At 33.3% G+C, this 20558-nt stretch overlaps 1 protein-coding gene across 1 annotated transcript in view; it reads left to right on the top strand.

The window, feature by feature from the left end:
• Chc (clathrin heavy chain) overlaps window positions 1–20558 on the top strand; it is a 75394-nt gene that overhangs the window by 40231 nt on the left and 14605 nt on the right. The window contains exons 13-23 of the mRNA XM_089232257.1: window positions 425–517; window positions 606–677; window positions 4259–4439; window positions 9252–9322; window positions 9418–9636; window positions 10548–10813; window positions 13276–13656; window positions 13764–13947; window positions 15496–15688; window positions 17606–17763; window positions 17880–18044. Coding sequence (XP_089088383.1) covers window positions 425–517; window positions 606–677; window positions 4259–4439; window positions 9252–9322; window positions 9418–9636; window positions 10548–10813; window positions 13276–13656; window positions 13764–13947; window positions 15496–15688; window positions 17606–17763; window positions 17880–18044 — 1983 coding nt within the window. The remainder of the gene's footprint in view (window positions 1–424; window positions 518–605; window positions 678–4258; window positions 4440–9251; window positions 9323–9417; window positions 9637–10547; window positions 10814–13275; window positions 13657–13763; window positions 13948–15495; window positions 15689–17605; window positions 17764–17879; window positions 18045–20558) is intronic.

Below are 20558 nucleotides of genomic sequence, written 5' to 3'. Positions count from 1 at the left end.
ATTTTAGGATTAACAGTTTTGAATAGGTATATAATCTCTGGTGCAAAATTTTTTTAATCTAAATTTCATCCAATTATTTGGAGATTTATTAAGAGCTGAAATTTTTAATTATGAGGGCCAAATATAAAGGGAAAAACAGTAGACCAATTGCTTTTGTGGGCTAGATCAAATTCTGAAACTGGTATTCTCATGTGTATCAAATGACTTGTGACAAAATAAATATGGTGTTTTGTGTAGATATTTAAAATTTGTGGTCTTATAGAAAATACTGTGGCATTTAAATTTCCATGCATCTGGAGTAATGTACAGGATTCTGCTGGCATTGAAATGTTGAAATTTTACTTGTGTATTCTGTGGAACATTGGTAATACCCATGTTATTCTATTATATTTGATTCTTATCTTTCAATTGTGTGATTTTTTAGGTTGCTGATGCAATCCTTGGAAATCAAATGTTTACCCATTATGACAGAGCCCATGTGGCCCAGCTATGTGAAAAAGCTGGCCTTCTTCAACGTGTAAGTAAGATAAAATGTAGTTGGCAAGTTGAAATAACTGAACCAAATATTGTTTCCTGTTTAACTTAAAATTACTTATTTAATTTAGGCATTGGAACACTACACTGATTTATATGATATAAAAAGAGCTATCGTACATACCCACCTTTTGAATGCAGAGGTGAGTAAATTTTGAACAATTACATGATGCATATGAGAAACATATATTGTATGAAATATATAAGTATGATTTATATAAGTATATAATTGTCATTTATTTTCTTCCTGAATTTTGAAAACTTCATGAAGCAGTCTAATTCTGATTTTAAACCATGTAATGAATCTTATCATATCCTGTATTAATTGTGTCTGAATATTGAATACTCACCTGCTGATAAATATTTTGGCAATAAATTAAGCTCTTATCAGAAAAGCATCACAAAGTGATACAAAAGAACTAAAAAGCATTATGTCCTAGGTAGTTACATATCCCAAAGTAAAATAGAGGTCTCAAAAATGTGAGGAATACTAAATTCCTTATTTCTTCTATAACTTGTAACTCATTGAGGAAAACGTAATTGATGTACAGTAAAATCTAATGGCCACCTCCGAATAACAGTCACATTTTGTCGGAACTGAATGTGTTCCATAGACTTAACCTCTGAACAACGACCACTTTGAACATGGAGTTGAAAAAGAATACATATCACTATGAGAAAAATAATTTTCAAGGGAGTTTTTTTCCTTCCCCCAAACTCCATGTGGGGAAAAAAATTATATATGCTTTCTTTTCCGGGGTACAAATGCTAGATGAGTATATTTGAAGCAGTGGAGAAGGAAAAGCGGCCACCAAGTGCCCTATAGTTGCATTTAAAGATCACCTAAATCTGAAAATGTGCTGCTGTCCACTGAATTGAAGTGAGAATGTGCCACGGGTCACGTAAGTAATCTGGAACAGCACCCAGGTCATGTCTATCATTTGTAAATGTGCTGTGGGTGATTGAAGTGATCTGAGAATGTGCCGTTTAATTCTTACAGATTTTGGTTTGAGATCTTGAACCACATTAGATGACTTCAAAAGCCACATTTGGCCCGCACATCAGGAGTATAGTATATATGGTCTAGCTCTAGTTGATCTTCGGGTGGGAACAAAAACTATTAGGGGTTGCAAAAAAAACACTATCTTGGTTCATATCATTTTTTCGTGCTAAGTTTCTGTTGTGTTGCCAAATTAGCACAGTAGATGGATTAATCAATTATTATATCAATATAATCACATAGTATATATTAGAATATATTCAATTATATAATAACAAGGAATGACCGTATGTTGACACAAAATTGTGCAAGAAGGAACCACGGCTAAACACGTTTTGGAATTATATTAAGTTCTTTCATCAGCAGCAAGAAATGGTGAAAAATACTCCTTATAACGGGAGTTACTCGCTGTTGTAGACAGTCAAATTCAAAATGAACTGGCAGCGAGAGCAGAGGAGGAGGATAGAAAAGAAAAATGGCGGAGTCAATCACAAATGAGAACACGATACACGCTGATGGAGAAAAAATTATTGTAAAAACTGTTGCCAGATTTTTGAGAAGGGTAGTGTTAGTTAGGTCATTGACCAACTGGTTTGAATTTTTGTTGATGTGAAATGATTTGAAGTCCAAGTCAGATGGTGAGGGGGCATTTTTTGAATTATTTTGGTAGAAAAGTCACATTTTTTGTCAAAGGACCAGCAATGTTGGGTTATGGATGGGTGGTTACATATCTTCTATGCTTGTTTGTGATGTGAGTGTTTCAGGTCACGTTTATAGTTTGACCTATATATGATCCGCATTGTCATGAAATGCTGTAGATGCTCCAGTTGTTGAGTGGATGAATGGGATCTTTTAGTTTAGAGAAGCCAAGTTTATTGATGGGGGTGAAAATCACAGAAAAATTATATTTCCGAAGGATTTTAGCAATGCGTTGGCTAGTTTTTGGGTAGAAAGGCAAAATGATCAAGTTTTTGTGTTCAGGTATAGGCTTGGTTGTGGAAGTGTTTTTAATGAGTTTACTGTGCAGATTATCAATGAGAGCTACGGCAGCCACGATAGACTGCTATTGCTTTTACGATATAGAGTTCAGCTACAAGTAGCATCTGTGAGAAGTAGATATTAATGGCTCATTTCATATATGTGTAGAATGAGGTATACTTGTGTGCCGGAGAGAAGTTTTGTGGGGGTAAAGAATTAGCAAGCGGTTTACGAAAGTCAGTGGTAGAGAAATTTTGTTTGTGGCAATTGATCAATATGTCCAGAAATGTAATTTGGTTTTTTCTCCCACTACAGTGAATTGAATGCAGGGGCCAATGGAATTGAGGGTATTAGGATTTCTCTACTCCCACACAACTTCTCTGCTCGTCCTCTGGCACAAAAGTATGCCTCGTTCTACACATGTATGAAGCGAGCCATTAATATCTGCTTTTCAGACGCTACTTTTAGCTGAATTAAATATCCTAAAAGCAATAGCAGTCGATTGTGGCTACCGCAGCTCTCTAATTGATAATCTACACAGCAAACTCATTAAAAACACTTCCGCAACCAAGCCTATACCTGAACACAAAAACTTGATCATTTTGCCTTTCTACCCAAAAACCAGCCAAAACATTAAAATCTTTCAAAAATATTTTTCTGTGATTTTTTTTTCTTTCTTTTTCACTCTGTCAATAAATTGAGCTTCTCTAAACTAAGAGATCCATTGACCCACTCTGAGGCAATCTTTATTGGCATGAAATGCCAATAAAGATTATATCATGTATAGGTCAAACTATAAACGTGACCTGAAATACACAGTTTAAACGAGCATAGAAGATACGTAACCAACCAAGACTTTAACCGCTCATCCATAGCCAAACATTTCTGGTCCTTTGACCATAAATTTGACTTTGACCTAACTAACACACCACCCTTCTCAAAAATCTGGCAATAGTTTGTACAGTAATTCTTCTCAATCAGTATCACTATCGTGTTCTCGTTTGTGATTGGCTCGACCATTTTTATTTTTCCTCCTCCATTGCCAGTTCATTTTAAATTTGAATTTGTCTACAACTGTGAGTAACTCCCACTATAAGGAGTATTTTTCACTATTCTTTCTTTGCTACTGATGGAATTTCATATAGTTCCGAAACACGTTACGCCATGGTTCCTTTTTGCAATTCTTGGTCAACATACGTCGGTTGTTCCCTGGTGTTATCTAACCCAAAAGTTAATTAATTTAAATTTTTAATTATATAATTATCATAATCAATTACAGATTGGATATTATTTTGCATGTTATATTGATTTGCAAATTTTAGTTTTTTGTTCAGAAATAAACTCCCCAAATAACAGCCACCTCCGAATAGCGGCCACATTTTTACAGTCCCATTAATGGCTGTTGTTGGGAAGTTTTACTGTATAAGAATGTAAAGCATAGCTAGCATGCACCCACTATTTTTATATAGTCCAGAACGATTTCTGGGTGCTTGGTTTATAAGAACTTGATGAACTTGAATCTAATCTGAAAAGAGTCAGGATCAGATTGTGCTTGTACTATTGTTAATATTATTGAAAAACAAAGGGTTCTATGAGTGTCTTTTTTTTTTTTTTTCTTTCAACGAAAGTAGTTTATATTTTTTCAATTTAAACCCTTTCATATTGAACTATTGAATTCTGGCATATTATTGCATGTTATAGACTTTCTGAATTCCAGTTTGTTGTAGCAATTTTTCTTTATTACAGTGGCTGGTCAACTATTTTGGCTCACTGTCAGTAGAGGATTCAATCGAATGTCTCAAAGCTATGCTAAGTCACAACATTCGCCAGAATTTGCAGATATCTGTTCAAGTGGCTACTAAGTATCACGAGCAGTTAACTACAACAGCACTGATTGACCTCTTTGAATCGTTCAAAAGCTATGAAGGTAAATTTTTCCTTTCTTAAAAACTTAAGGCAGTTATTTAAATGTGACTAGTGAAATAAAATTCAGATATTTTTGTGAAATGCAATTAGAAACCAACGGTGAAGGCTGATAACAAGGAAAAGCCTTGAATTTTCTAATGCAGTGGTTCTCAACCGGTGTTCCGTGTAGCCCTTAGGGCTCCGTGTGTACTCCCCAGGTGCTCCACGGCCACTTGAGGAAAACAAAAAACCCAGTAAATTTGAAAAAATATATATATTTTTAAATAATATATATAAATCAGTAACATTGATATATAAATAAAAAATAGCCTTACAGAGCTTGGCCATAGAAATTATACACCAGAAAGGGCTCTGCGAGTGAAAAAAAAGGTTGAGAACCACTGTTCTAATGCATTGGCAGTTTGCCATGTATCCTGTATATACCCTTTGAAGACAAACAATGTATGGCGTTTCACTGGCGAACTGTTGATCCTAGAGGTGTATACTTCCAATTAGAAATAGTTTCCAAATAATGTGTAGTACTCGGATATGTCATTCATGTTTCAAAGTGTTGAATAATTAGTAAAATAAAGTAACGTTTTATACAGTCCCCATGTGCACAAACCCAATTAAAAAGTTGTTGCCCTGTCTCTTGATGCCAACAAAAATTCTATGTTTTTAAGTGATATATGGAGATATTCAAATTCGAAAATCTGAGGAAGGTTTGGGGGATGAGACAGCTTTTTTTAAATGCTGAAAAACAGTTTTACTCGTATTCAATGTCTTTTTTCCATTTCCTCTAGTTTCGAATTAGAATAGCTCTGGGAGTATTGCACCTAAAAACATTAATTTTTTTTTGTTATCAGGAGAGACTGCAAAATTTTTCTAATTGGGGTTTGGGGCATGCTGGAACTGTATAAAAAGCAAATTTATCTTAACTATACAATCCCTTCAAACATGAATGACATATCTGAATATTACACGTTATTAGAAAACTTTTTCCCTCATCGGAAGGGATCAATGGTTTCCCAGTTAAATGCCATACCCCTGTTTGCTATACATGCTGTATAATCATTCTTTCCAGTCAGCGTAATAGTTACATATCCTCTGAAAACAGCATCTACAGTATGTCTAAACAGATTAGAAAATTCAACGTTTTTACCTTAGTCTTTATTATGTTTGTGTCTGGCAGAGGATTTATTTTTATATTTTTGTCATGTTAAGTGATACAACTTGGATGCAGTGCAAGTCAGTCATATGAAATTTGAAACAATTGTATTTAAAATTATTTTATTTTTTTAATTGTATGGGGGGGGGGGGTCCTTGTATAAGTGATTATGCTTTCAGATAGCCTTGAAAAAGGTAGATTGTATATATACCAACTAATATGGCTAAATAATGGGGTTAATGTGGTTACTGCTGTGGTTTGATTGCTTGAATGTCAATAAAATTTTTCTATGAATTTTTATTATTGGGTTTGAAAAGTGATCAGTTGGTAAATTTTTTGTTGGTAGGCTGACATCTCTCTCCTGTTATTTTTAAAAGATGGCATATTAAAGATTCTCAATTTTTTTTCCCATACTAACTGTAGATATTCTAAGCACCTGAAATTCTCTCTTGACCTGGGGGGGGGGGGTGTTTGCAGTTCTGGGGTACTGTAAGGGGATACTTTCTTTTACACGATTTTCACCTATGGTGAAAATCGTGTAAAAGAGAGCTGTGGAAAAATTGAAGGTTTCTGTGAAATGTGATGGTGGAAGGGGAAATTGACTACTTTTAGAATTGGTAGTATTACTCTTAGCACTTGCTAGTTCTAAGAGTAATACTACCAATTCTAAAAGTAGTCAATTATAGTAGTCAATATTATAGGGTGTTATAGGATCTGTTAGTCATTTCCATGGCACCTAGAAAATGATTAACAAGTTAATGTTAAGATAACAATTGTGTAATAGTCAAAGGAGTAGCTATTTTTGACAAAAGATTTGAACATTTGTACCCATCACCCTCTCGAAAATGCACCCATAGACACTGTTCTAAATAAAACCTTATCAATAGTCTCTCCTATTACAATCTTGAGTTTGTGGTGTCTAACAGTCCGGAATTTTTCTGCGCAAAAGAAAAAATATGTCCGGCTTTTATTTTCCACTTATGTGCTAACAGGTTGCAACCACATAGTGGCAGTTTTCTGGTATTCAAGATTTGGGTGTTGCACAAGCCTTTATCCTCGTGTTTATCTCTCCCGAAAAACTTTACATTAGTCTGGTTTACGTAGTTTGTCATAACAAATTACATTACAATATCCTGTACACATTATAGGGTGGACCGAAAAATCAATGTAGATAAAAGAATCGCATGGGATACAAAAGTTGTCTTTTAAGCATACTAGCATAAACGTAAAAATTTTTCAACTTCAATTAATTTCTTCTGGTGTCCCAAGACACTTAAAATATTTGCCAAAAATCGATTTTTATGTAAATTTTGGATAAAAAATGAGTTAAATAATCAATTTTACAGGGGAAATAGCATAGGCAGAGAATAAAAAGTTGTTCATTATTAAATGTATAAAATTTAGAAGTTAGAAGTTACGTTAAAATGTAAAAGTTGGAAGGAATAATGAAAATATTCATGCCATACCCTAGCAGTTAAAAGATACATTCTCACCTAGTGTCTGAGGTGTCAGAAAGTGTGTATGGAGAAGAGACACAGCTTCATATTGAATAGGATAAAATTACGAAGCCATATCAATCATTTTTATATTAAAAAGCATTACAGCATTTATAAATATGTAAATCTCCAAATTAATACAGTTAAAAAGCTGTTATATAAGTTCAATTTTTATAAGTTTTTTGATCTATTGCTTTGATTTTTTAAGTTTATATTTTAATACCTGAATACTCTGCGAAATTTATAAATATTTTTCATTGTAAATTAATGTTTAATACATTTCCATAAGTGAATTTGTAACTATTTTTGGAGCTCTTGGGCCACCAGAAGATATGAATGGATTTCAATAAAAAAAATTATGTAACATATATATATCCAAGACAAATTTCCCACCCCATGCCAAAAGTAATTTTGAAAACTTTTTTCCTACACTTTTTTCGATCCACCCTAACACATTACCTAGAAGTTCAGTAAATCACTCGAGGACAATGTATTACTCGATGTAGACAACTTTAAATTGATTTGTAGACAGTCTTTGATATAAGAAGTCATTAGTTTGCACTTTCGAGAACAAGCATGTTATTCAATGGTTTCAAGGTAATGATTGGGTAATTGATAAAAAGTTCATGAAACAGGATGTTTAAGGCCATAAACAACCATGGTGAGTCTTGCGGAAGAGCACAATCTTGCATTATTTAGAAATCTGCCTAATCTTGGATTGTTAATTTCTGGGGTTAAACTCGTTTTCCAACATAGCCTTGGAAGAATTGTTTCAAATTTCTTATTTAAAGTCAGAAGAATTGTTGACTTTAATGGGTTTCAAACATTTTTGTAAGCTGATGACTGTCTTTCAAGACCTGTTTACACATGGAAAATTAAAAGACTGGTTTCTTTCACTCTACGGTAGGGGGAAAATCGCAAAGGATTAAGGGAAAAAAAGGCAAACTGCAAAAATTCACCAAAGAGTGTAAATCTTTTTCCCCATAAAGGAGAGTTGCTAAGCAGATGATTATATTCAGCAAACAACCCCTAATCTCGCACATGCGAACAGGGCTTCAATGTTTCGAAAAGACTTGTGTATTATGCAAGCCATGTTCACTGTTGAATACACCATCTAAACTCATTTAACACAGTCAAACTAACAATAAATCAATTTGCCACAAGCACATCTACATGGGATTACACTATAAAAGTTTGATAACAGATCTTTTACAAAACTTAAAAAAAACCAACAAGCCTATTGGTTACATTCACTCGAATGCAACATACTAGTTGGTTGCATTTTTCAAGTTTTATATAAACTTTTCTAAAATTTTTGTAGTAGTGCCATTTCCCCCTGCTGTTGGTGACTTTTTGAACTTTTTCTTTTTGCGGAAAACGGAATCCCATGACCCCTCTTGTAAACTATACCAAGTTTGATAACATTCAGTCCAAGAGTTTCCCTTTTATGGCCATTTCAAAGTGGAACTTCAATTATAAAGACCCTGCATAATCCTGGCCTAAGAAACAAAAGATCTGTTATTGTCCAAGGTATTCAGAGTTATTTCAAAATAGTATTGTGTTAAGTTATTGAACACATAATCAGATTGCAATAATGTAATGAATGCTGTAATGAAAAATTGTCAATTTCTTTACAACACTTTGTTAGTGAGTTATTGAAGTAGACAAAGGAAAAAAAAGTTCCCCAAATAGCCCTTACTGGCAACCACAAGTTACAATTTGGTATGAATCATATTAGTAAATAAAGAAAAAAAACAAATGAATATACAGAGCATGTTGTATGCAGAAAAGTTAAAAAACTACACAGTATGAAAAAGTCATGGTGGCCCCAGGCATGTGATGATATTCCGATTGTAGAAAAAATGTGGAAACTTTATTTTTAACTTTATTTAGGTCCATAAATAATAAAAATGAAATTTATTCCTGTTAGGCCGGGATTACACTACGAAAGTTTTATGAAAATTCTTTTTCAAAATAAGCCAAATTCGATTATGTTTCATTTGCTCAAATGTAACTGATAAGCTTACTGGTTAGTTTTCAAGTTTTACAAAAAAAATCTTCATAAAAATTTTCTAGCATGATTTTGACCCAAGGTATATTTAATGTTGTAATGTTTTGTGCAGACTTGAGGGGCTGCAGTTTGTAAATGCTAAGTATTTTTAATTTTTAGGTTTATTTTACTTTCTGGGATCAATTGTCAACTTCAGTCAAGATCCTGAAGTTCATTTCAAGTACATTCAGGTATGTAGCTAATCAGTGAAATGTAAAAAAAATTACTTGACTGTTTTGGACTGTCTTTTTTTATATTGAGAGAGATTTTTTTTCTCTCTTCTCAGTCTGCTTGCAAAACAGGTCAAATTAAGGAAGTGGAACGAATCTGTAGGGAAAGCAACTGTTATAATCCAGAACGAGTGAAGAACTTCTTGAAGGAAGCCAAGTTGACAGACCAGCTTCCATTGATTATTGTATGCGACAGGTTTGATTTTGTTCATGACCTGGTGCTCTACTTGTACAGAAACAATCTGCAGAAATATATCGAAATCTATGTGCAGAAGGTATTAGTTTGGAACTTATTTTTTTAATTATGAACTTGAATGAATCCAAATATTTCTTCTAATATTTCAAGATTTTGATCATACAGTGAAACTTTGATTAACCGTCACTTTCCGGACCAGGACTATGACAGATAACATCTCTTTATACAGTAATGTGATTTCACTGCGGGCTTAAGATGAAAATAAAATCTTTTAAAAGTGAATAATACATACATATTCTATTCAATTTTGCAAAATGATCAATAGAACCTTCAATATGAGGTCAGCCCATGCAGTGGTGATATTGAAAATACGTCCTTTATATTTTATCTCTGCCAAAATTCTTTGGCAGTCATGGCATCATCAGATAAAAGCGAGCCTTTAATAAAAGCTTTTCTGCAAAGCCACTTTATATTTTCAATTATGTCCCGGTCCATAGGCTGGATAAGTTGAGTTGTGTTCACTGGGAAAAAGAGGTATGTTATTTTGCCATCATCACTTTTGAGTTCTTGAGAGGTTTATACATAAAAACAATTCTTCCTGCACTAACTACTTTTCGTCTATGTGGACTCGTAACTTGAGGTACAAAAATGTGAAACCATTCTGAAAAAAATTGCTGTATCCAAACACTTTTTATTGTGCATAATAGTGCACAAGCAATGCTTTTATATTAAAATTTTTGAAAGTGTATGGGTTTTTGGATTAGTAATCTATGATTGTCGGTGCCATTTCAACGAACAATAGCAGTAATCCGATCTTTTTGAACTTTAAAACCTGTGGTGGTTTTTTTCATATTTTTCTTTTTGACAATGTTGGATAACAAACTTATTAACTGTAGCTCATTTAAAATTCAAAGTTTTACTGTAATATGACAGTGTACCAGGTTTCAACCTTATTTAATGTTATTTACTGTAATATCACCTTCATTTTAGGTCAATCCTTCTCGTTTGCCAGTAGTTATAGGTGGCTTATTAGATGTAGACTGCTCTGAAGATGTGATCAAGTCACTAATTCTCGTTGTAAGAGGGCAGTTCTCCACGGATGAGCTGGTGGAAGAAGTCGAGAAACGTAACAGGTTGAAGCTACTGCTTCCGTGGTTGGAGACGAGGGTTCATGAGGGATGCACCGAACCAGCTACTCATAATGCCCTTGCGAAAATCTACATTGATTCCAATAACAATCCTGAGCGTTTCTTGAGGTATTTTATTAAACTTGTTTGTTCCATTACAAAATGTTTGAGACAATTTTTCTTAAATTTGTTTTGAAATGAACTAATCTATAATTCCACGCACTTAAAATTTTGTGTTAATTACATAGTATTCATTAACAGTAGAATGACAGGAATTTTCAACTACCTAGAATGACTGTAGCAGTCATTTTGACCACAATAGGGAAAAATCTAATTTTTCTTTACTGAAACTTCTCAAAACAGTATAGATTTGGTCTTTTTTACTTATTTTTGCAAGAAACATAACTTACCAATATTTTTCAATTTTGGACAAATAGACTTGTTATGATGAAGACTAATTCAGTGTTTTGTTACTTTAAAACAGTTTCCCAACCTTTTTGTCTCATCGCCCCCTTCAGAAATTTTTTTTCTCCCAACGTAATCCGACCCATAGGATCCTATGTTATACCCATAGCTTTTACTGTCCCCCTGGAACATTCCATTACCCCTAGTGGTAGTTAACGCCCACATTGGGAATCACTGCTTTAAAAAGAGGCTTGACTATGATTTTTATACCTCATAAAATTTGTGGCTTTATTTTCACTTAGCAGGCTACTGATAAAGTTTGAACAGGGCTCCCACATGTCCTACTTTTTATAAAATGTCCTACTTTCTTGTTTTTGTCTTACTCTTCTTGCTTTTTTACCAAATCCTATCAAAAATTTGATTTTAAATTGGGGGGGGGGAATCATCTATATATTGCCAAATAATACAAGTGCAGTAGATTGCAATTAAGGGTTCTGCCAAAGCAGAAATATTATTTTTTGGGTTATTTGGGGCATATGTGGACCATTTTTAGTTTTAATTTTTCGTTTGCAGGTTCAACAAGTAGACTATCCATTAAAAACTTCTGTCTGGATGGAAAAAATAATTTTAATTGAGGAAGGAATTAATTACTACTTCAAGGTCTTGGACAGTAACTAATATTCGTCATTCAAAATTATAGTGTACATTTTTGTGTATAGGCGAAACAATTTGCATAACAAAGCAGTTGGATACATAGGTCTATTCTAGGTTTAGTGATTCTGATGCTATCCAATAGCATTCAATTGTCTTCTGTATTTTTAGGGCATGCAACAATGTTCACAAAGCTCTGAAAAGAGCCAGAAATGAAAGTGCTTAATTTGTCAAAATCACTGGCATTGAACTGTAAAATGTACCCAAATCCCTTTTAAAAAAAGGACGGACAATGCAGTAAAACCATCCAGTTCACCTTGACTTATTTACATTGATACCTTGTAATTTACACATTTTTCACTATGCTTTTGAAAGTGGTCTCAAAGGAGCGTCATTCTTATGTCTTCATGATTTGCTGTGCATTGTCGAAGAGTTGACAGAGTAGACTGTGCAAGACTGCAAAAAAGAATGTAATTTATATTGTTGTGAAGAGAGACAAAAGAATTATCTGTGGTTGCTAGTGCTGTTTTGGCAAAAATTGTTTTTGTAACCAAGTCATTTGTCATTTTGCTTTGGCCTGAGTCAATCTTATGAAATACTGAAATAGTTTTAGAATTTTTTTTAATTAAAAAACTTTTTTGAGTTATTATGCTTTGATTGTTCTCTAAGGGGGTATTCTTCACCCATCCTATTATTTAGTTTTTCTTTTTCTAATTTTTTGAGTGGGAGTCCTGTTTGACGTATAATATACTTGGAAAATTTGAGAAGAGATTGCATGTACGGAATAAAAACTGAATAGCCGCCAAATCTTGAGCAATGTAAAATACACTAGACAGCTTTTTGGTGCCAATTGCATTGTGCACTGAATGAATTATTTTTGTCAAACATGAATGACACCCATTGGTAGATTAATTTTATAATTTCTGACAAATTTCTTATGTCCATGATTTCAGTTTCCTGTGTGCATGGTACTCAGGACATAGATTTTCTGTTTACTGACTGTAGAATTATTTTCTTAGTCAAAACGTGAAATATAGCTCCCCATATCATCCTTGCTTAGTCAAACTGTAAAATAGCTTTCCACATCATCCACAAGACCCCTAGGTTGTGATCTTTGGTGGGGCCCAGGTGAATTTACAGTGAAGGAACAAAATGGCAATTGTCTCAGCTCCCGGGATGTAGCCCTGTCCATGGGTAAAAAAAGTCTTCTAGGTAGAATTTTATTTTGCCACTAAACTAAGAAACATGTCACATTTTTATTAGTCTTTAACAGGATGAGAAAATTCATGATATTTCAACAATTTCAGTTAAACCATTTGGGTGTAATCGCATGTCAAAATAGCTTTGTGGTCAAAATAACCGTTTCCGTCATTCTAGTGTTGAATTATATTTTTGAGTCCCTGTAATGTTTTATCTATACTTTTTAAAGAATCATTAAAATGAAAATTTATTTTATAGTTTATATTTGTAAATTACTTATGTGTAAGTAAAAAATAATCATGCTAAGAGATAACTAAGTTTTGTTTTTTTTCCAGAGAGAACCAGTTTTATGATAGTAGAGTAGTCGGTAAATATTGTGAGAAGAGGGATCCCCACCTTGCATGTGTAGCCTATGAGCGGGGTCAGTGCGACAGAGAACTTATCAAAGTCTGCAATGAGAATTCTCTCTTCAAAAGCGAAGCGCGATATTTGGTGAAACGCAGAGACCAAGAACTTTGGCTTGAAGTTCTTAATGAGGAAAACCAGTACAGACGTTCCCTTATTGATCAAGTTGTTCAGACAGCGTTGTCAGAGACCCAGGATCCAGACGACATCTCAGTTACTGTAAAAGCTTTCATGGCCGCAAACCTACCTAATGAACTGATTGAATTGCTGGAGAAGATAGTTTTAGAGAATTCGGTCTTCAGTGACCTGAGGTATAACTTTACTGTCTATTTTAATCTTAATGTACATTAAATCTGTCAAATGTTATTCTTTTGGGGTTTGTGTGTTATTTAATAAGCATTCAATTATTTCTCTTTAGGAATTTACAAAACCTTCTTATCCTTACTGCAATTAAAGCTGACCGAAGCAGAGTAATGGAGTACATCAACAGGCTGGACAATTATGATGCTCCAGACATTGCCAACATAGCTATCGAGAGCGAACTTTATGAAGAAGCTTTCGCTATTTTCAAGAAATTTGATGTCAACACTTCCGCAATTCAGGTGCTTTTCTTTTTTCTAAAAGGCTGATTCTATAAAAAGCTCATCTTTTAAATAAGCTGTTCGAATTCATTTATTTTAGACTTTAAATTCAACATCCCTGATTTTGCAAACGGACAGGTTTTAATAAGTCAAAATATGGTAGCTGTTGCTTCTTGAAGAATGGCTACAAATACATGTGAGAAAAACCCAAGTACACACAGTGGTCATTAAACACTAATGTCTTTCAAAATCTAGCCTTGCTGCTAAAGAAAACATGAAATAGTATAAAGTATGTTGTAGATGTCTTATTCTCAAGGTATTCCTTCTCTTTTAATGGTTATTTTTTGTTATACTGAAACTTCTGTGGATGTATGAAACATCAAATTTAGCCATTCTGAAGAATTTCTCTAGTTTTCTGCCTTTTGAAGTAATGGAAAAGTAAATTGTTATACAAGATTGTGTTACGACGTTCATGTTTTCATTTGATTTACTTGTAAAATCATTTCACAAGAGCTTTTTTTAAATTGCATACCTTTTCATAGACTATTTTCACATGCCATTAGGAAATGCAATGACTGTTAGAACAGTTCACAAACACAAGGAAATTGTTATGGACTTCTCGTTACAAGCGAATTTTGATTCTTTGCTGTGTCAGGCTATAAAACTAAACTTTTCTGCTTTATCTGCATTAAAACATCTTTTAAATTATTTCATTCTAATATTAGCACATTCGCATCAGATATATTTTTAAAACTTTCATATAAATCGGGGTATTTTAATGATATAAAGATGCTTCACCATATGTGTAAAATAACAATTTTCTCATTCCCTGATGCAAATGTATTAATGAATGAACAAAATTCTAGTCATAAAGTTGATTTTTGGTCTCTCGGCAGTTTAGTCTCAAAGATATTTATACAAAGCAGTTTGTAATATCAAAGCGATTTATCAGACTTAACCAAACAATTAAAATTCTCAATTATATTGCTGATTACTTTTATTGCTGTATGGACGTGACATTTTTTTACTAATTGGGAAATTTTTAGCATGACTTGTTCAGTCATTTGGAAATGACTTTGAACTTCTGTTCTTTTGTTTTCTATGTCACTGGAAGTGATAAAAGTAAAATAAATTCATCACACATAGCCCATGTGTATAATGAGGAAGCTCAAAAATAAAAAGGAGGCAGGGGTTAAAAAAATTACCATTGTCCATTTTCTCTCTCTCGAAAATACCTCTGTAATTTTTACAAAGAGCATATGCCATGGTGTCATCCTTAAGTTGTAAAAAAGGGAAATGAGTATTTTTTTTTTTTTTTTTTTTTTTGAGAATTTCTTTGATATAGGGAATTCTTAATTTTCAACCTGTAGTAACTAAATATTTTTGTATCTTTTTAACATTAGCTATTTGACAATCACTTGCTATAGTGAGATTCTTGTTATAAGCCATATTTGTTACATCAGACTTTTACTGGAAATTTATCAGACTTTTTAAAAAAGATATGAATAATTAAAGTTTTAGCTTTCACCATTGGTTTTTCTTTTTTATGTGTATTTATTTCAACTGTAGGTGTTGATTGAACACATTCAAAACTTGGACAGAGCATATGAATTTGCTGAAAGATGCAATGAGCCTGCAGTGTGGAGTCAGCTTGCTCAGGCACAGCTCGTTCAAGGCATGGTCAAAGAAGCCATTGATTCTTACATCAAAGCTGGTGATCCATCTGCATACATGGATGTTGTGCAAACAGCTCACAAAACAGGTATTTCTCATTGATTGATGGTATTCAGAACTTTTGATTTTACGTAACTTTACTTGTTTGTTTCACGAGATAGGCATAAATTTTTAACTGCTTTTGATATGATAAACTAGAGATTTCTTGCAATAAAAGTTTTTAATTTATTAAAAGTTAATGTGAGTAGTGGGTATACCTAAGCCTCTTAAAAGAGCACTAGTCTGAGACTATAGTATAGTACTAGCTATAATACCCGGTGCTGCCCGGGTTTTTGGATCATGTGATATCTCCCTCTTTTTTTTTTAAGGGATATACAAACTGTGTCCATTTTAGCCAATATGGAGACTTCCTGCGCGACTCATTGGTTAAACATATCTAGATTTAAAAAAGGTAGAAATGAAAATATTATTTTTTTTCCTTTTTCAAGGGACACTGGGTATTTAGATTCTTCCCCCCCCCTTCCTTGAACTTCAAGTTATCTTTGATGTACTTTATAGGCCCGTAATTAATTTTAAAGCAACCTAAACTATATGAATTTATGCAGTTGAATATTAAAAGACAATACAAAGACATTAATTTTCATGCTTGATAAGATATAAATAAAAAGTTGGATATCCATGCAATAACATTGATTTCAACTCGTCTGGGAGGATTGAAAAAGTGGCAAAGCATTATGACATATACACATTGAAAACGTATTGCTAGGGAACCACGGTGACCAAAGTAAACGTTCCGAAAGTGATTGTTGAGGCCCAGAAACATTGTAGCCCGACAGTTTCTTGCCCTGCTCTGACGAAATTTTGAAATAGCCTATCATTGAAGTCGGGTCCCATATTGTATATATGTAAAATTTGGCAACAAATCTATCTAAAATTATAGATTTGTATAGAGAACACAACTTTATATATATAGATAGTCTATCAAACATGTTATCAAAACTGTCTTAATGAGTTTAGGACCAGACTGACAAGCATTCTTTGGTACTGCTTTTATTTCAATGAAATACTAAACAAAATAATATTGTGTATTAATAAAAACTTCAATAGTTTAGTCCAGAGGTCAGTTAGTGAATAGGGCCTTTTATAAGATCCCCTTTGTTAAAATGCCACTTCCCTACTCAATGATATTCTTAGCACAAGCTCTGTGTATTAATGGAAGTTGAGATTCCAAAGTGAAGCCCTGGCTCTTTAGTATCACTCAATAAAATCCATGTGCTTTTAATACAAAATACAGTCAACATTCATTATAATGACCCCAAGTTATTGTGACTGTTTCTTTATAACAACTGATAATAAGTTCCAGTTTTTGTTTCCCTATTCATCCAATGTTATTTTTTATCCAATATAATGATCCACAAAACCATCCAATCCAATACAGCATCTGAACTCGGCTGTGTCCCTATTTTTTTTGCAAAGAAATGTATGAAATCTTATCTTTCGTGTTGAAGTTGTGTATGACCTTAAGCCCTTGATATTGGAGAATTCAATGCATAGATGCATGCATGTAATTACCTTTTTATTATTTTCTAACCAAATGAATGAATTTTTATTGTAATTGCTTATGTTATTTATATAAATGAAATAAACATAATTTATAATTTTGTCCAAATATGAATTCCCTTAAAGCTTTTTTTGTTCAAACGGATATAACTACCTCTCAATATATTCATTTTCTCTGTGGAGGGGGTCATGAAATGAACATCAATAATAGTGAGTAAAATATAAAATAACACACTTTCACTTTAAAAAGAATCTTAGTTTGTTCAAAAGATACTGTCATAGAATGAATTTGAGTTTCCATTATTTCCCTGTACAGAAGTTACATTTGATACATAAATATTTTTGGTTAAGATCACATTTACAAAATGAGATATGCTTGTAAACCAAAGTTCCACTATATGTGTGCAAGTAAAATTTTATTTTTATTGTATTTTCAATTATTCAGGTAGCTGGGAAGATTTGGTGCGTTACTTACAGATGGCACGCAAAAAAGCCAGGGAATCGTATGTGGAATCTGAACTAATATATGCTTATGCGAAGACCAATCGCCTTGCTGATTTGGAAGAATTTATTTCTGGGCCTAACCATGCAGATATTCAAAAAGTAAATGCAAAAATATTTTCTAGTTTCATTGAAGCATCAACAGTAAAAGTATCGACTCGTGATCTTTTTTTCCCCTATTTTGAATTAATAAATACGCGTAATATTTATTTTCATAGATTGGAGATAGGTGTTTTGAAGATGGACTCTATGAACCAGCGAAGCTGTTATATAATAATGTTTCTAATTTTGCTCGTTTGGCCATAACTCTTGTACACCTGAAAGAGTTCCAGGGTGCAGTGGACAGTGCAAGGAAGGCCAATTCAACAAGAACTTGGAAGGAGGTAACATTTTTGCATTGCAACAAGTGTAAAATACTCTATCTTGTATATATATAATCTATATTAGCAAACCTCAGTATCATGAAATAGTTTTTGAGAAAGAAGCGGGTCTTTAAACTAACATTTCACTTTTTACTGGACATGTAAGAGAATCCCATGTATGAATTACCAGTTGATTTTTTTTTTTTTTCTTGATGAATGAAAATTTTTGACAGCTGACTGGTGCGAAGATGAAAAAAATTCCGGGTGAGCACACTAGACTAAAAACCAATGAATTTAAATCTTTCCTTAGAGCTCATGTGTACTGATACGAAGGCCGGTTGTATCAATTAAAATTAGACAAGATTAAGATAAAAATAAAGTACTCAACTCCAGTTTCATTTACCATCGTTATTTAATCCATCATTCATCGCACTTCTTAGAATTTACATACTCATTTAATTACGCGAGGTGGCAAGTAATGAAGAGGGAAGAGTCAGTAATTAACTTGCCGCCGCCAGGCAGAGGTGTCCGCGCACGTCTGTGTTTCTTGTCACTCTGTCTCTGTTACGGCTTCTTCCTGAAGGTCTCATTCTATCTCACCAAACACCATCTTGTGTTCCAACTGACTACCTCTTGTGCGCCAAAACAGCGTAGTATTCCCGCATTACAACTTGCAGTTACGGTTAAATTGAGCAGGGAAATTATCACAAATTATTTCCCTCTATCAGTACTAAATGAGACCTTACATGGATGGTCAGATCTAACTCGGGCTAAAGCTTACAATTGCAGACACTGCCACCAGATGATGACTTATCCAAGGATAAAATATCACTTTCCATATGAAGGTTTTTAACAGCTAGCTTATGCAGTAAGTTCAATAGTTGATATTGACAATCATTTATTAGAAGTGGTAACAACTTTTTTTTAAACTTGAAATTTTAATTTTTAAGATGGTACTTACCCATGGTTGTGATGCTGCCATATACAGTATTTTCCCTTCTCCCATTGGCTGGCATGCCATAAAAATTGGGGAACTTGTAACAAAAAAAAGTCTGGTCCATTTCTGGCATGCCGGGATACTCAACGAATACACTAATCGGAGTAAAATAATAGTTATACTCTAGTAAACGTGTTGTGATCAGGGATTCAATAAATAAATGTTTAATTTTCATTGTTATTTCTGATACGCTTAGTCTAATATGAAATAGATATTGTTTTTCACAATTTTGTGTATACATTTAGATGTTGAGGAAATATTGTGGCCTTCTTGTATTACAATGCAGGGCTCCCACTCATCCTATTTTTTTTACCAAATCCTATCAACAAAATTGGTAAAAAAAATAGGATGAGTGGGAGCCCTGCATTGTAATACAAGAAAGCCAACTCCAAGCCCAAATCCTATCGACAAAATTTGTGTAATTGATTTTAATTGAGCAGGGAATCATTGATATATTGCCAAATATTACAAATGTTGGAGATTGCAATTAATTATCTTACCAAAGCAGAAATTGTATAGTTTTCAAGGTTATTTGGGAGGGGGTGTATGTGGACCATTTGGTTTATTAATTTTTCATTTGCTTAGTTTGAGGGTTCAACAAGTATAGTAGTCATTAAAAACTGGATGGAAAAAATAATTTTGTATTTATTACTTCATGGTCTTGGACAGTAACTAACATTCATCATTCAAAATTATGGTGCAAATAAGGGAAACACTAGTTTGCATTACAAAGCAGTTGAATACGTATGCCTATTTTAGGTTTGGTGATTCTGATGCTACCCAATAGCATTCAGTTGTCTTCTGTATTTTTAAGGCATGAATAGGCATAAACAATATTTGCAATGCTCAGCAAAGAGCTAGAAATGAAAGTGCTTCGTTTGTCAAAAATGATTACACTGGCATTGAACAGTAAAATGTGAACAAATCCCTTTAAGAAAGGATGGAGAACGCAGTAAAACTATCTGGTTCACCTTGCCTTATTTACATCTGATCTTGTAATTTACACATTTTGCACTGTGCTTTTGAAAGGGGTCTCGAAGGAGCATCATTCTTAAAAAAACGTACATCTTAAAAATTTGCTGTTCATTGTCGAAGAGAGTTGACAAACTCTGCACTTTGGAAGACTTTAAAAAAAGAATAATATATATGAGGAGAGCCAGAAGAATTATCTGTGGTTGCTAAGTATCTTATTTTGGCTAAAAATTGTCTTTGTCACCAAGTCATTTGTCATTTTGTTTTGGCTTCAGTCAATCTTACTGGATACTGAAATAGTGCTATGAAAAAAAAGTTAATTCCAAATTTAAAAGAAATTTCATTAAGGAATTTTTTATGTTGTCTAAGGAAGTTACCCTCCCCCATACTTTTTAGTCCTACTTTTTCTAATTTTTTGAGTGGGAGTCCTGTACAATGTTTCGCAGCACAATTTAATTTTTTAGTCAAATCTTGAATGCATAATTAAAAGAATTGAAAAATTGTTCCCAATCTATTTTACCAGAATGTATATGCTTTGTATTTAACATTTGTAAATGCAGATTTAT

The sequence above is a fragment of the Pholcus phalangioides genome, unplaced genomic scaffold (genome assembly GCF_987345545.1).
Source record: "Pholcus phalangioides strain wild (caught in Gottingen) unplaced genomic scaffold, Ppha-v1.0 ptg000005l_1, whole genome shotgun sequence".
Taxonomy (NCBI): domain Eukaryota; kingdom Metazoa; phylum Arthropoda; class Arachnida; order Araneae; family Pholcidae; genus Pholcus; species Pholcus phalangioides.
The sequence above is the reverse complement of the archived record's forward strand: the minus strand, read 5'-3'. Positions and strand labels throughout refer to the sequence as shown.